General features: G+C 65.7%; 2 protein-coding genes across 4 annotated transcripts in view; both read left to right on the top strand.

Moving 5' to 3' along the window:
- RNF157 (ring finger protein 157) overlaps positions 1-4,245 on the top strand; it is a 62,508-nt gene extending 58,263 nt beyond the window's left edge. For 2 of the 3 annotated variants that reach the window (XM_045836430.1, XM_045836432.1), the window contains exon 19: positions 1,459-4,245. In XM_045836430.1, coding sequence (XP_045692386.1) covers positions 1,459-1,580 — 122 coding nt within the window. In that variant the 3' untranslated portion in view covers positions 1,581-4,245. The remainder of the gene's footprint in view (positions 1-1,458) is intronic. The other variant, XM_045836431.1, reaches the window with a different exon arrangement.
- Positions 4,246-5,399: 1,154 nt separating this feature from the next.
- On the top strand, positions 5,400-10,318 carry FOXJ1 (forkhead box J1). Its single transcript, XM_045837086.1, has 3 exons — positions 5,400-5,526; positions 6,100-6,763; positions 8,537-10,318. Exons 2-3 carry the CDS (start codon positions 6,266-6,268, stop codon positions 9,302-9,304), a joined length of 1,266 nt encoding a protein of 421 aa, XP_045693042.1. The 5' UTR covers positions 5,400-5,526; positions 6,100-6,265; the 3' UTR covers positions 9,305-10,318.
- The last annotated feature ends 2,186 nt before the right edge of the window (positions 10,319-12,504 follow it).

Genomic DNA, 12,504 nt, shown 5'->3' with positions numbered 1-12,504 from the left:
GAGTGGGAGATACCGCAGCATTTCCTTTTCTGCTCGCTTCTCTTCCCCCGGGGTCCCCCTCCTCAGACGGTTACTAGAGCCTTAGAGGGATTATCCCACCAGGACGTTTCTGGGAAACGAGCAGTTTATGCCCTTAATCCCGGTGTTTCTGCCATTAGACCCCACGCGTCTGTGAGTGTGAACGCAGCGAGCCTCAGGCCCGCCCTCCAGAGCCGTCGGCCCCGCCCGGGCGAGCTGCCGGTCTCGTGGAGGCGGCCAGGGCACAGTGTGAGAAGAAGGGGTGGCCGTGTAGGCTGCTGGGGGAGCCTTCGCCCTCAGAGCCCCCCCGGGCCGCCCCCGGCAGGGCAGGACAGGGCAGGGCGTGGGGGGCTCCAGCGGAGGGAGGCCTTCCTCCCGAGCACGTGGGCGGCTGAGGCCCGGCCTCCCTCCCCAGAACGGAGGGGGTGGCGCGGTGGGCGGAGCGAGGCAGTGGGCTGGGAGGGCGAGTAAGGGGAGGTGGAGAGAGAGACGGGGACAGCCTGAGCAGAGCCTGGGGTGCCGGCGCTTTCCGCCAGGGGGTGCCCCGGTCAGCACGCTCCTGGGTGACTCCATTCAGTCCTCCCGGCAGCCCCGAGAGTTAGCGTGGGAACGTGACCTGCCCACGCCCGTACAGTCAGCGCGCTGGGACCCGGGGGTGGAGCCCCTCGGCTCCGACGACAACGACAGATCGGACACCCGGGGAAGTGAGCAAACCAGAGAATGTGGGACGGACGCAGAGCACGAAGGGAAGGGAAAGGACACGGTCCAGCCTGGCGGCCAGACTTGGGGGCGGGCGAGGCAGTTAGTAGGTGACTCCTGGGGGCCCCCAAGATTCTCAGGCCAGTGTCTGCTGCAGGCGATGGCCCCAGCGGACAGCACACCTCGGCGGGCTGCTTGGGCCGGAAGGAGACGGAGAGCAGCAGGGGTGGGGGACGGTGGGGTGTCAAAGCCGAGGCACCGTCCCCCACACCCTGCTGGGTGGCCAGTCGCTTCCCGCCCCGCCCCGGCTGCAGGGCGATCTGGGGGCCCAAAGGAACACACTGTCCCCCCTCCGCTCCGCTGCCTCCTGCCCGCGGGGGAGCGCAGCTGGACGCCGCTGCTTGCCCCTGGTCCGACCGCAACACGCAGGCCGACTTCAGAACTAACGAGGCACAAAAGCGGGTCCCAGGGCGAGTCCACGAAACGAGGAGCGCCCTGCGCGTCCCTCTGTCAGGGGCCACGGTGGCCGTGACTGTAGGTAGCCCCGTGGGGCTGGCGCAGCCCCGGCACCTGGCGGCGTGCACTTCTCCCACCGTGCGCTTACGCCGCGGCTGGCACGGGAGTTTCAGGTGACAAGCGTCCCGCCAGCCTCCATGCTGAGCTTCTGGGCCGCCCCTCTGGGGACGCCATCTGGACCCGGCTGGAGGTCCAGCTCCTGTAACCGCCCTCTCTCTCCCACAGGCCCCTGGCAGGCTGACGACAACGTGGTCAATTGTCGGAACATGCAGCGCCGTCGCCTGTCGTCCAGCAGCCTGGAGGACGCCGAGAACAGGCCCTGCGTCTGGGGTCCCTTGGCCGTCTGAGGGCCCCGCCCCCGCGCGCCGGAGCTCCCTCCTGTCCCCAAGTCCCGTCCTGGCCTCAAGGGACCGAGGGCCGCCTGGGCGTCCTCAGCAGGACACACGGAGACTTGCACACCCACGCGGAAGCCAGGTGTGGAGATCAGCCCGCTCCTGCTCCCAGCCTCGCCTCCCTCCACGGCCGCCATCCTGCCCCTCCCAGGACGGACCGGAAGCCTCCTTTCTCCTCGCGGCCTGAAACCGCCTGAGGAGCTGCAGCTCGTGAGACCCTTTGCGGAGAGACTCTCTAGAATGTTCCCACTGCATCTCGGCCTTCTGGGGGAGCCAAGGGCCACAGGCTGGTTGCTTCCTGAGCATCCTTCTTCTCCCTGGGGGTAGACCGAGAGCCCCGGAGTCTTCGTGGCTTCACAGCAGACATCCGCCTGGCATTCTTCGGTTTCTGGGACATCGTAACCCATTCGAACCCTCCTGTTGGAAGGGGGAGTTGGGGATGACTCCTGGGCAAAGGGAAAGCCCCATGGCACTCTCAGTGGAGTTTCCTGGTCCTCGAGGACAGGAGAGACGGTGGCAACAGAGAAGACAGATGGAAAAAACGGTTCTTACTTTTGGCACGTGAGCTGGTGTCTCGCGCCCCGTGTGTCTGTCCGTTTAGGAAGGGGGCCGTGAACTGGAGAATACCCCCTAAATGACCACCCCACAGGAGGGTTTCTTAGGATCAGGGCGCATCCACGGAGGCCTGGGACTCCACCCTAAGGCAGCATTTCAGAGCCCGTGGTTTCGACCACCTCCGTGTGAGGGGCGTGTGTGGGCAGCTGTGTCAGCACGACGGCCCTGTGGGGCGGCGTTCTTACCCCTGGTGCCCCGTCTCCACCCTTGCCGTCAGTAGTTTGATAGTTGAAGAAATAGGCCGCAAGAGGAGTGGACCAGTGATCCCCCTGCCTCTGGTACCCCGGAGCCCCAAAGGAAGTGGTAGAAAGCACCAAGCCGGGGCCAGCAGTGGGCTGGGAGCCTCCCCACCCCCCATACTCACCCCTCCCCAACCTTCCCGTGTTCCTGAGCCCGACAGGAGAAGGGGGAGGCATTGCCTTCCACCAGCTCATTCGAGATTCGGAGACGCTGTCTGTTTGCATCAGGTGCCCACCCCACCCCGGCCCCGTGCAGGGCGTGCGAACAGAAGCCTGCAACGGCGAGGCTGCGCTGGCCCGCATGCTGCTGGGTGTTTCTCTGCGCTGAGTCCCCAGCATTGTGGACCCCTCATAGCTCTCGGGCAGATGCTCTGTCCACTGGCTTTCGGGAAAGGTGGTTTTCTCAGTGGAGCCTGGGACCAGGAGGCAAATCTGGGTCCAGCAATTTGTGAGGCTGAACTATGGAGCCTGGGCTGTCCCCATCCTGATGGCTTGTCTTAGTATTGGGAAGTGTCCCTCGAGAAGAGTTTCTCAGGGCCCTTTCCAGGACCTCGCAGAGAGCCCAGGGCCCCGGGGATCCTTTGCACCACCAGGTGGGCGGGGGACCCTCACACTGTCTAGTGGTCGTGGCTCATGTTCTGCCCTGGTCCAGGGGGAGGCCCGTTCATGACAGATGTGGCATGAGCCAAGCCCGGCTCTCGGCTGCCCTCTTGAGTTGCCGGCACCCCCTCCCCAACCTCTGCAGTGGACTCTGCGGGTTCAGGCCCGCTTCCTGCCCTCCCCCCGCCCCGTGTGCTTTCAGTCCCATTCATATTTACAAGCTGAGCAATAACTCCCCTCATCTTGCAGTTTGAGCCCCAGAAACATCAGGGAACAGGAGCGTCCCTTAGCCTGGGGTAGCGGGACACAGACCCACCTGCTCTCCCGGCAGGTAGTATTCACGGTGTGGTGTCACCTGAGACGAAGGAGGTGCAGGTAAACAGTAGCCACAGCGGCCAGGAACCCTAGGAGGAAGCCATTATCTTCACCCTTCCTGGGGGGTCTGTGTCTTCTCCCAGGGAGATTCTGCTAGGGCTTGGTTCCATCCCCCAGACACCTGGTTATAGAACAGGCCCTTCAGTCCTTGTTTTTCAGACCCTTCCTATCCTCCCTGCCCCGGCCCCGCTTCTTTATTCTCATCTAGATCTTCGGCAAACAGTAAAACCCTGTCCAAAGAGGCTGGCCCTCAGTCAGCCTGCCCAGGGAGCAGGGCGGCGGCCAGCCCCACCGCCCCGCCCATCATCTGGACACTCGTGTCGTAAGCAAGTTGACCTGGAGAGAGTGGATGGCCCGGCTCCTCACACGCGAGGGCACTGACTGACCGGAGGCCGGTGACTCCTCCCTGCCACACTCAGGTCGGAGCTCTCCCATGGCCTCCAGATGTTGTGGGGCTCCCTGCGCCCCACGAAGCTGCTTCTCCCCCTCCTCCTCCCCAGCTCCATCCCACCAGGGTTTGTGCCGGCGCGGGAGCGCCTCTGGGGCACGGGCCTGTGAACCTGAGGCCCTCTCACCTGGAGGGAGTTCTGTCCTGTCCACCTGATCCCGGCACGCTTGTTGCTCACTTCGCTTTAGGATCTGCACACCTGGCGTGTGCAAGTGTGTGTGTGCATTGTTGTGCCCCTCTCCCTCCCTGGAGTGACGCTCGGGGGCACGCTACAGTGGGGACATCGAGGATGCAATATTTACGGATTGCTGCATGATTCTTAAAACTGAATAAAACTGTTCGCAAGGGAAGGAGGGCTGTTGACTGCAGTCGGCTTGTGTGTGGAAACTCCCGTCTGCCCTTTGTGCCTCTGCTCCAGACGGTGTGGGAGCGGAGGAGTGGTGGAGGGCAAGGGGCAGGGGAGGACGGACTGCTGGGCTGGAGTTGAGGTGCCCCCCACTCCCGGCCACCGCACAGGCTCCCCCCCACAGCCCTGCAGCTGCTGGGCAGAGGCCTGAGTAAGGAGCCCTCGGCCCCACCGTTGGCCTTAAACCGGAGAACTGCCAACGCTGCTCAATAATTCAGGAGCAGGAACGCTGGGGACGGGAGGGGAAGAGGAAGGGCCGCCGTCCCCGTGTCCGGTCCCTCCGCCCTCAGTCCCTGTCACTGAAAGGTTGACAATGGGGCAAATGACCCCACTAGGAGAATTTGGCGGATCCGTGGCTTTTCTGAGTTTCACCCCCTGGCTCTGCCTCCTCGCTTTCTGGAAAGGAGGGAGTGCACTTCCGCAGAAGCCTCTGGAATGTCGGGGGGTGGGGTGGGTAGGGAGGCAGCCGCTTACCGGGAAACTGGATTGCCCTACCCGCCTTGGAGGGTCTGCGAGCGGTCCTGAGCGGCAGGCGGCATCGGAGAGGCAGACCTGCCCGCGGGCACCAGGGCCGACACCCAGGGTGGGAGAGAGGGTCGGGCCGCAGAGCGCGAGCAAGTGCCGCTCGCAGCCCAGAGCAGAGGAAATGAAACCCCGCTCTCAGCACCGCCCGCGCCCCGGGCTGTGCGTCCCCGGAGCCATCGAGGCCTCGGCGCAGCGGGGCCAGGAAGAGGGAGCGGCGGGAGGACGGTTCCGGGGGCGAACGGCTCTCCTGCGCGGCCGAGCCCCAGCGGGAGCGCCGAGCCGCGCGCTTCTCCGAGCCCTGCGCGCGGCCCTCGGGCGGGAATGCGGGCGGCCCCGCCGCGGTGGCGGGTAGGGGGCTGGGTGGCGCGGGAGAGGGGTGCAAAAGGAGGGAGTTCGAAGAGAGTTACCGCCGGACAGAGTGGCCAGAGCCCGCGGTCACCTTGGAAACCTGATGGCCAATGGCAGAAGCGAAAGCTGTTTATGGGGGCGGAGCGTCGCCATGGCAGCCGGAGAAGCCTTCGGAGCCGCTACTTAACGCCGTTCCCCGGGCCGCGGGCGCTCAGAGAGGCACCGTCAGGCGGGGGCGCGACAAGGGGTGCTGGCGAGGCCCTCAAGCTGAGGGCAGACAGCCGCGGGGGGTGAGGGTAACTTCTTCCAGAACCTTCCTTTGGCCCGGGCTGCGCTCTGAGCCAGGTAAGGTACTGGGAGGGCTGCCGGCCGGGGAAGCGAGAGCGTTGGTCCCAGCCCACTCTCCTATCCGTCCCGACGGAAGTGGTGGGCCCGGGAACAGACATGTCCGGAGTTTGGGGTACCTCACTTCCCGCCCCGCCTAAGAATATGTCCTGTTCCCCTCCTTCCCCGTGACCTCCCATCCTGATATCCCTTTCCAAAGGTTATACGAACTCCCCTGTTCCCCACCCCTACCCCGGGACTGCCCTCCTGGGCTCCCTCGCCCCTTTCCCAGGTGTCGCGGGGTGGGGGTATCTGATTTCCCGCCCTCGGGGAGGAGGGAATAGCTTCGGATGCCCCCACCGTCTTCCCTGGTTTGGCTAATAAAGTCTCCCGTCCTGTATCGAAGAGGAGACGAAGAGCGAGGCGACCCTGCGGGGGTCGGGCCTCAGGGCCCGGCTTCTGTTTCCCAGACCCGGGCACTGAAAGGTCCTCCCAGCTGTGGGGACGATTTTAAAGGAATTCCCCCCCACCCCCACACTCCCCCTCCCCTCGGAGGTGGGGAAGAGCGCACAGCTCCCGCCGTGCTCCCCGCAGGGCCCCCATTCGTATTCGGGTATTCGGCGGCGGGGTCGCAGGATGGAAACGCGCGTCCCCGAGGCTGTGTAGCTGGAGCCGCGGAAGTCAGTGGGCGGAGAGCGCTGCGGGCCGCCGTGGGCTCGGCCGTGGACGTTGACCGCCCCCTCGGAGAGTCGGTGCAGACATGGCGGAGAGCTGGCTACGCCTCTCCGGAGCAGGGGTAGCGGAGGGGGCCGGGCCGGAGGGCGGCCTGGAGGAGCCCGATGCGCTGGACGACAGCCTGACCAGCCTGCAGTGGCTGCAGGAATTCTCCATTCTCAACGCCAAGGCCCCTGCCCTGCCCCCGGGGGGCGCCGACCCCCATGGCTACCACCAGGTACCAGGCTCGGCCGCGCCAGGGTCCCCCCTGGCGGCAGACCCAGCCTGCCTGGGGCAGCCGCACACGCCAGGCAAGCCCACGTCGTCGTGCACGTCCGGGAGCTCGCCCTCTGGGCTCCAGGCTCCGCCCCCCGACGACGTGGACTACGCCACGAACCCGAACGTGAAGCCACCCTACTCCTACGCCACGCTCATCTGCATGGCCATGCAGGCGAGCAAGGCCACCAAGATCACCCTGTCGGCCATCTACAAATGGATCACGGACAACTTTTGCTACTTCCGCCATGCTGATCCCACCTGGCAGGTAGGGGAGGCGTGGGTTGTGGCAGCTCTGTCCCAAACTCCTCCCTCCCTCTGCACTCTTGTGAGGACTGGGCTCACTTCACCTCTCAGATCTGCAGGTCAAGTAGGCAGGTGCAGTGCACCCAGGGGCCCGCGGCAGAAAGGCCCTGGAAGAAGGACCTCCAGGGAGACCAGTGCTTGGAAATGCCCCTCATTTGACTCTGGAGAGGGAGGAGGAAGGGTGTTCCGAGGGCTTTAGGCGTGAGGGTGCTGAGGGGCAAGGTGCAAGCACCTGCCACTCATCCGAGAAGCTCAGTCCAAAGACTTGGCAGGGCCAGCCTTTGCCGTGGACACAGCTCCCCCCAAAGGTGACAAAATGAGGGATACATTTTTGTCCCAAGTCTTAAAATTCCTAGACACAGCCCTGCCCGAGGGCAGCTCGTCAGGACCTGACTCCGAGGTGGAAGCAGGAGCGGTGTCCACCTGCCTGGCTGCAGGTGGCTGGCGGAGGGCAGGCGGGCGGGGGTGGGGGTGCCGTGGGGTGTGAAGGCCACCTGTGTCTCGGTGGCGTGGCTGCGAGGCCTTCCGAAAGCTGTTGTCTCAGCCCCCGCTCCCGCCCCTCCCCAGTTTTCTGCCTCTAACCTTTTTCCTCTTCTCAGTCGGCCTCCCAGGGGGGACAATTACCTGAGCCAGGTGCTTTCCACAGGGGCTCTGCCTCCAGCTCCGGCTTCACGTTCCACGTCTCCGGAACCTGGCCCAGAGCAGCCAAGGGGCTAGGCTGCCACGTAAACATCCCAGCCTTGCCAAGGGGCATCCCCCACCCCTCCGTCCCGCTCCCCAGGCCCCTGGCCCTACCCCCATCATGGTTTGATCAGACTGCGCCCCTAGGGACAGGCAAGGCAGGACGGTGACCAAACCTTGCCCTGGGCGTGCTCTGCCATCAGGAGCGGGGACTGGAGGGGCACAGAGGCCCTGAGGCCGCCCAGACTCTTCCCTGGGGCGCCCACAGGCAGCAGGCCGCCTGTCACAACAGTCCCCAGCCATTCTACACTTGCCGGGCCCTGGCGGGGGCAATGCCATCTGTATAGCTTTGGTGAGAAGGCAGAGCCCCCCAGCCACCCCCAAGCCCGGGAAGCTCAGGCTGCAGGAAACGGGCCCCAGGAATGAGCGCTATGCCCTTTGCTGGGTAATAATCAACGGAGGCCAAACAGCCTAGGCGGGGAGCGGGGGGGGTGAGGGGGGCAGTCAGAGCCCAGGCCAGCCGCTGGCTCGACAACCAAGGGAAGTCGTCGGATGGCACCGCTCATCTCCCTGCACAGCCCCCTGGGCAGGCATGCACACGTGCGTGTGCACACTCGCACCCGCACACCCTCGGCCCCCCAGTGCCGCCCACCCCAACCCACGCACTTCACAAACAGAGAAAGCCAGCCAGGCCCAGGCGGAGGGAGACGGCCGGCCAGGCCCTGGGGGAGCTGCAGAGTTTGGCCAGAGGCTGCAGGCAGCGGGGTGAGGGAGGGAGGGAGGGAGGGAGGGCAGGACAGGGTGGCACTGAGAGCCGCCCTGCGGCTCGGGGGCTCGGATGACTGAGCAGGCAGATATCCCGGCAACAGGGAACAAAAGCCCCCGACGGCACTCCTGGCTCCCCGCGCCTTGTGGCGGGGTCCCAGAGCCTGCCCCCTCCCCCCCTCAGAGGAAGGGTGGCAGGAGGACAGGCGGGAGCACTCGCTGCCGGGTCGCTGACCCTCCCTCCCCGCTCACACGGTCCTCTGTGTGTCTGCTCTCTCCCTGCGCCCAGAACTCCATCCGCCACAACCTGTCCCTCAACAAGTGCTTCATCAAAGTGCCCCGGGAGAAGGACGAGCCCGGCAAGGGGGGCTTCTGGCGCATCGACCCCCAGTACGCCGAGCGCCTGCTGAGCGGGGCCTTCAAGAAGCGGCGGCTGACCCCGGTCCACATCCACCCAGCCTTTGCCCGCCAGGCCGCGCAGAAGCCCAGCGCCGCCCCGTGGGCCGGGCCGCTGGCCGTGAACACCGAGGCCCAGCAGCTGCTGCGGGAGTTTGAGGAGGCCACGGGGGAGGCGGGCTGGGGTGCGGGCGAGGGCAGGCTCGGGCACAAGCGCAAACAGCCGCTGCCCAAGCGGGTGGCCAAGGTCCCGCGGCCGCCCAGCACCCTGCTGCTGACCCAGGAGGAGCAGGGCGAGCTGGAGCCCCTCAAAGGCAACTTCGACTGGGAGGCCGTGTTCGACGCCGGCGCCCTGGGCGGGGAGCTGGGCACGCTCGAGGCCCTGGAGCTGAGCCCGCCGCTGAGCCCCGCCTCGCACGGGGACGTGGACCTCACCGTCCACGGCCACCACATCAACTGCCCTGCCACCTGGGGGCCTTCCGTGGAGCAGGCCGCCGACAGCCTGGACTTCGACGAGACCTTCCTGGCCACGTCCTTCCTGCAGCACCCCTGGGACGAGAACGGCAGCGGCTGCCTGCCCCCGGAGCCCCTGTTTGAGGCCGGGGACGCCACCCTGGCCGCCGACCTGCAAGACTGGGCCAGTGTGGGCGCCTTCTTGTAAGATGCCAGGCCCCGCCCCACCTCCAGACAGCACCCAAGTCAGGGCCCAGACTGACCCCCACACAGGCCCACGGAACCCGACTGCCCAGACGGAGGCTGGGCCAAGTCTCCGAGGCTGGCCCCACGAGGCCACACACCCCACCCCCCCAGCCCAGGCTGCCCTCTGCTTCCAGCCCCGGAGGCTGAGAGCTGGGGCCCAGGACCAGAACTGCTGTCTCCCCTCCCAGCCCCGCACGTGCGCAGTGTTCCACCGACCCCCCTCTCCAGGCCCCAGGGACCGGCTAAGGAGCCCCGCACGGTGACAGCCGTGTGACCTGGAGGGGCCCTGGCCAGGCTGGGGAGCTAGAGGACCAGGGCCCCTGTCCCTGAGCACCTCAGCTTCAAAGATTCTCCCTCTCCCACTCTCCTCCCCAGGTCTCTATCCAGAGAAAGTTCCCAGGTACAACACATGCTAATTAGGTGACTGCAAATTAACCCCCTGGAGGCCTCTCAGGGCAAAGCCTCCCCGGGGGCTGGGGAGGAACGGGCGGGCGTTAGAGGGGAGGGCAGACGAGCTGCCCACAAGGAGGCCAGGTGCCTGCTGGGGCGGGGAAATGTTCTCACAGTCTCTGCAGTCCCCTCCTGGCCCCTCTTGAGGGGGGCGGCGGGGCAGAGGGTAGCAATCCCTAATCTTTGAGCCCAACTGGAGGCTGAGAGCAGCAAGGAGTTGGGGTTCGGGGGAGTTAGGGGCAGAGGCAGCCGAGCCGTGGGGGGCGGGGCGGGCACAGACAGACTAACCTAGCGGGCGTAGCGCGTAGCTGAGCTTTAACAGGGAGGGACGCCCATCCTCCCGGAGCCACCGGGACCGAGAAGTGGCGGGGGTCGCCCCGGGCCCCTGCCTGCGCTGTGGGAGGGGGTGCGCAGCTCCACCCAGAGCACCCCAGGCTGCGGCGTCCCGAATCCACTCTCCTGCCCCATGGGGCAGTTTAACCTTTTTCATGGAAAATTATTTGCAATAAAAATTTTTTGAAAATAAAATTTTAAAAAAATCTGCACATTGGACCTGCTTGCAACTTTCTTGGGGAAAAGGTGAAGGCCAGTGTCGGACTGGAGGGCCTTGTCTTTGCCGCCAAGGGGGAATGGCTGGGAGGAAGCTGGGGGGGGAGGGACACCGAAGGCCTGAAGAGTGTCCCCGGTGAACTCCTAGTGACCTCTGTGTCCCCAGGGAGAAGGAGAGGGAGGGAGAGGCGGCCACCAGGGTGTCGCCTGCGGCCCGGGCCTCAGTGCCTCCGCCTGCGCAGTGGGGAGAACTGCACCCACAGCGCTCTGGGGGTGCGAGAAGGGAGACTCAGTCCCCTCCCTGGCCCTGAGGACCCACGAAGGCCTGGCCCGCCCAGGGCTCCGCTCAAGCGTCCCCCACCTTGAGGGCCTGCCTGGGCTTGCCTGCCTGGATCTGCTGTCCCTGGCCTGGGCCAACCTCCAGCACCTCCCTCCCCCGGTCCCCTCCCAGAGGGGACAGTGTGAGGCCAGAGGCCCCAGCCCCAGGGCCCCCACGTCCCACCCTGGCACGTGTCCACTCGGCCCAGTGCCTTCCCTCCCGGGCCCGCCCCAGGCCGGAGCAGGAGGAAGGCCACCAGGGAAGCCCAAGGCCCCAGACCCTGCTTCCCCACTCCTACTGGCAGGTCTGCTCTGGGAGGAGCCAGCCTCCGAGGGCTCTGACGGGGACAGTGAGGCTCAGAACATCGTGTGTTTGAGCAACACACGGTGGCACCTCTCCATGCTGTGTCCCAGCGTTGTCCAGAACCCCCGCCCCTCAGAGCCCCTGGGGATGCACAGTCCCCCCCCCCCCCCGCACACACACACCGCCCCCAGCACAAACGGGCACTGTCCCACGCAGCCCTGCCCAGCCGCCTGGACCCCACGCTCCCCCGGCCCCTTTCTCTCCCTTCACTGAAGCTCGGCTCTAGGCCAGCCTGGCATGCCCCTCGCTAGCTTGCTGCTTTCACTTGCTAATTATTCCAAATATTTCAGAAGGGCACACTCGCTGCAGGGCTGGGGGGTGGGGGGGCTGAGGCCTCACTGAGCCCAGAAGCCAGCCCGCCCCCCTCCCCAAAGATTCTCTCTGAGACTTCCCTCAGCTCCAAGCAAATCTTCCCTCCCTTCACCCACCACTCACCAGCCTAACTCTGTACTAGCCCCCACCAGCCAACAGGGTCACACCTTGGATGGACAGGTAGGGCGTGCCGCCTTCTCCCCCACCTCACCCTCTGCCTAGGCCCAGAAGAAGGGCAAGGTCAGGGGCAGGTAGAACTGCCCGGGGAGCAGAGCAGAGCCTCTGGCTCGCCCCTGGCTGCAGTGGATGTCACCGGGAGCCTCCGAAAACCTCTGTGCCCAGGGCCAGCGTGTCCGGGGTCGGGGCCCAGGCATCGGCATCGTTTAAGGGTCCCCAGATATCACCAAAGCCAAGAGGGCGCTGGGGCACAGGCCTTCCCAGGCCCCCGAGCAGGCAGCCCCGGGAAAGCGAAAGCCTGCATTTCAGAACCCCCTCATCCCTGCCTTGGAGGGGTGTTCATTGCTTCGTGTCTATTTACAATTCCCTGTGGCCCCGACCACAGCGCACTCTGCAGCAGCGGACGGTAAGTTGCAGACACAGTGACGCCCATCGGCACAAACCACGTCCGGGCATGCGTCCTTGGAGCAAGAACATTCCCACCTGAGCTTCGCGCCACCAACACCATCAGGAAGTTGACGCTGACCTGGTGGCCCCCGAACCTCAGACCCCATTCCAATGTCACAGCTGGCCCCCACCGAGGCGCCTCCCCACCCAGCACCCCGGCCCGAATGACGAGGGGTGCCGAGGGCCTGTCTCTTGTGAGCTAGGTGCTCTGGGGCCCTCACCCAAGACCCCTGAGCAGGCTCCTTGTCTCCTTGAACCCCCACCTCTGTGATGAGACTGTGTGATGAGAAGCCGCTCGGCTATTTCATTCTTGGGTGTCAGCCACAGGCCTTCCCAAAGAAAAGGCCACCTTTCTGTCCCCTAACTGGCCACCTTTGCCCCATCCTCCCCCCACCATGTATCCTCAGCCCAGAGGGGGACGAGGGGCGAGGGCAGGAGCTTGGACCTTGGGGGCCCTCCCCACCCACACCCAGAGCATGTCCCATCCCACCGAGCAGGCCACCACAGGCTCCAGCGACTCTCGGGCCGTCTGGAAGGCGCCCGGG

Source organism: Phyllostomus hastatus, unplaced genomic scaffold (genome assembly GCF_019186645.2).
Source record: "Phyllostomus hastatus isolate PE091 unplaced genomic scaffold, TTU_PhHast_1.1 phas_contig_210, whole genome shotgun sequence".
Classification (NCBI taxonomy): domain Eukaryota; kingdom Metazoa; phylum Chordata; class Mammalia; order Chiroptera; family Phyllostomidae; genus Phyllostomus; species Phyllostomus hastatus.
Note: the sequence above shows the minus strand (reverse complement) of the source record. Positions and strands in the feature narration are given on the sequence as shown.

What these genes read in the sequence shown, in the direction of transcription:
- FOXJ1 (XM_045837086.1), top strand. Translation starts at nt 6,266, where the DNA reads ATGGCGGAGAGCTGGCTACGCCTCTCCGGAGCAGGGGTAGCGGAGGGG. An exon ending in ATGCTGATCCCACCTGGCAG is followed by an intron (nt 6,764 to 8,536) that starts GTAGGGGAGGCG and finishes CCCTGCGCCCAG; the next exon opens with AACTCCATCCGCCACAACCT.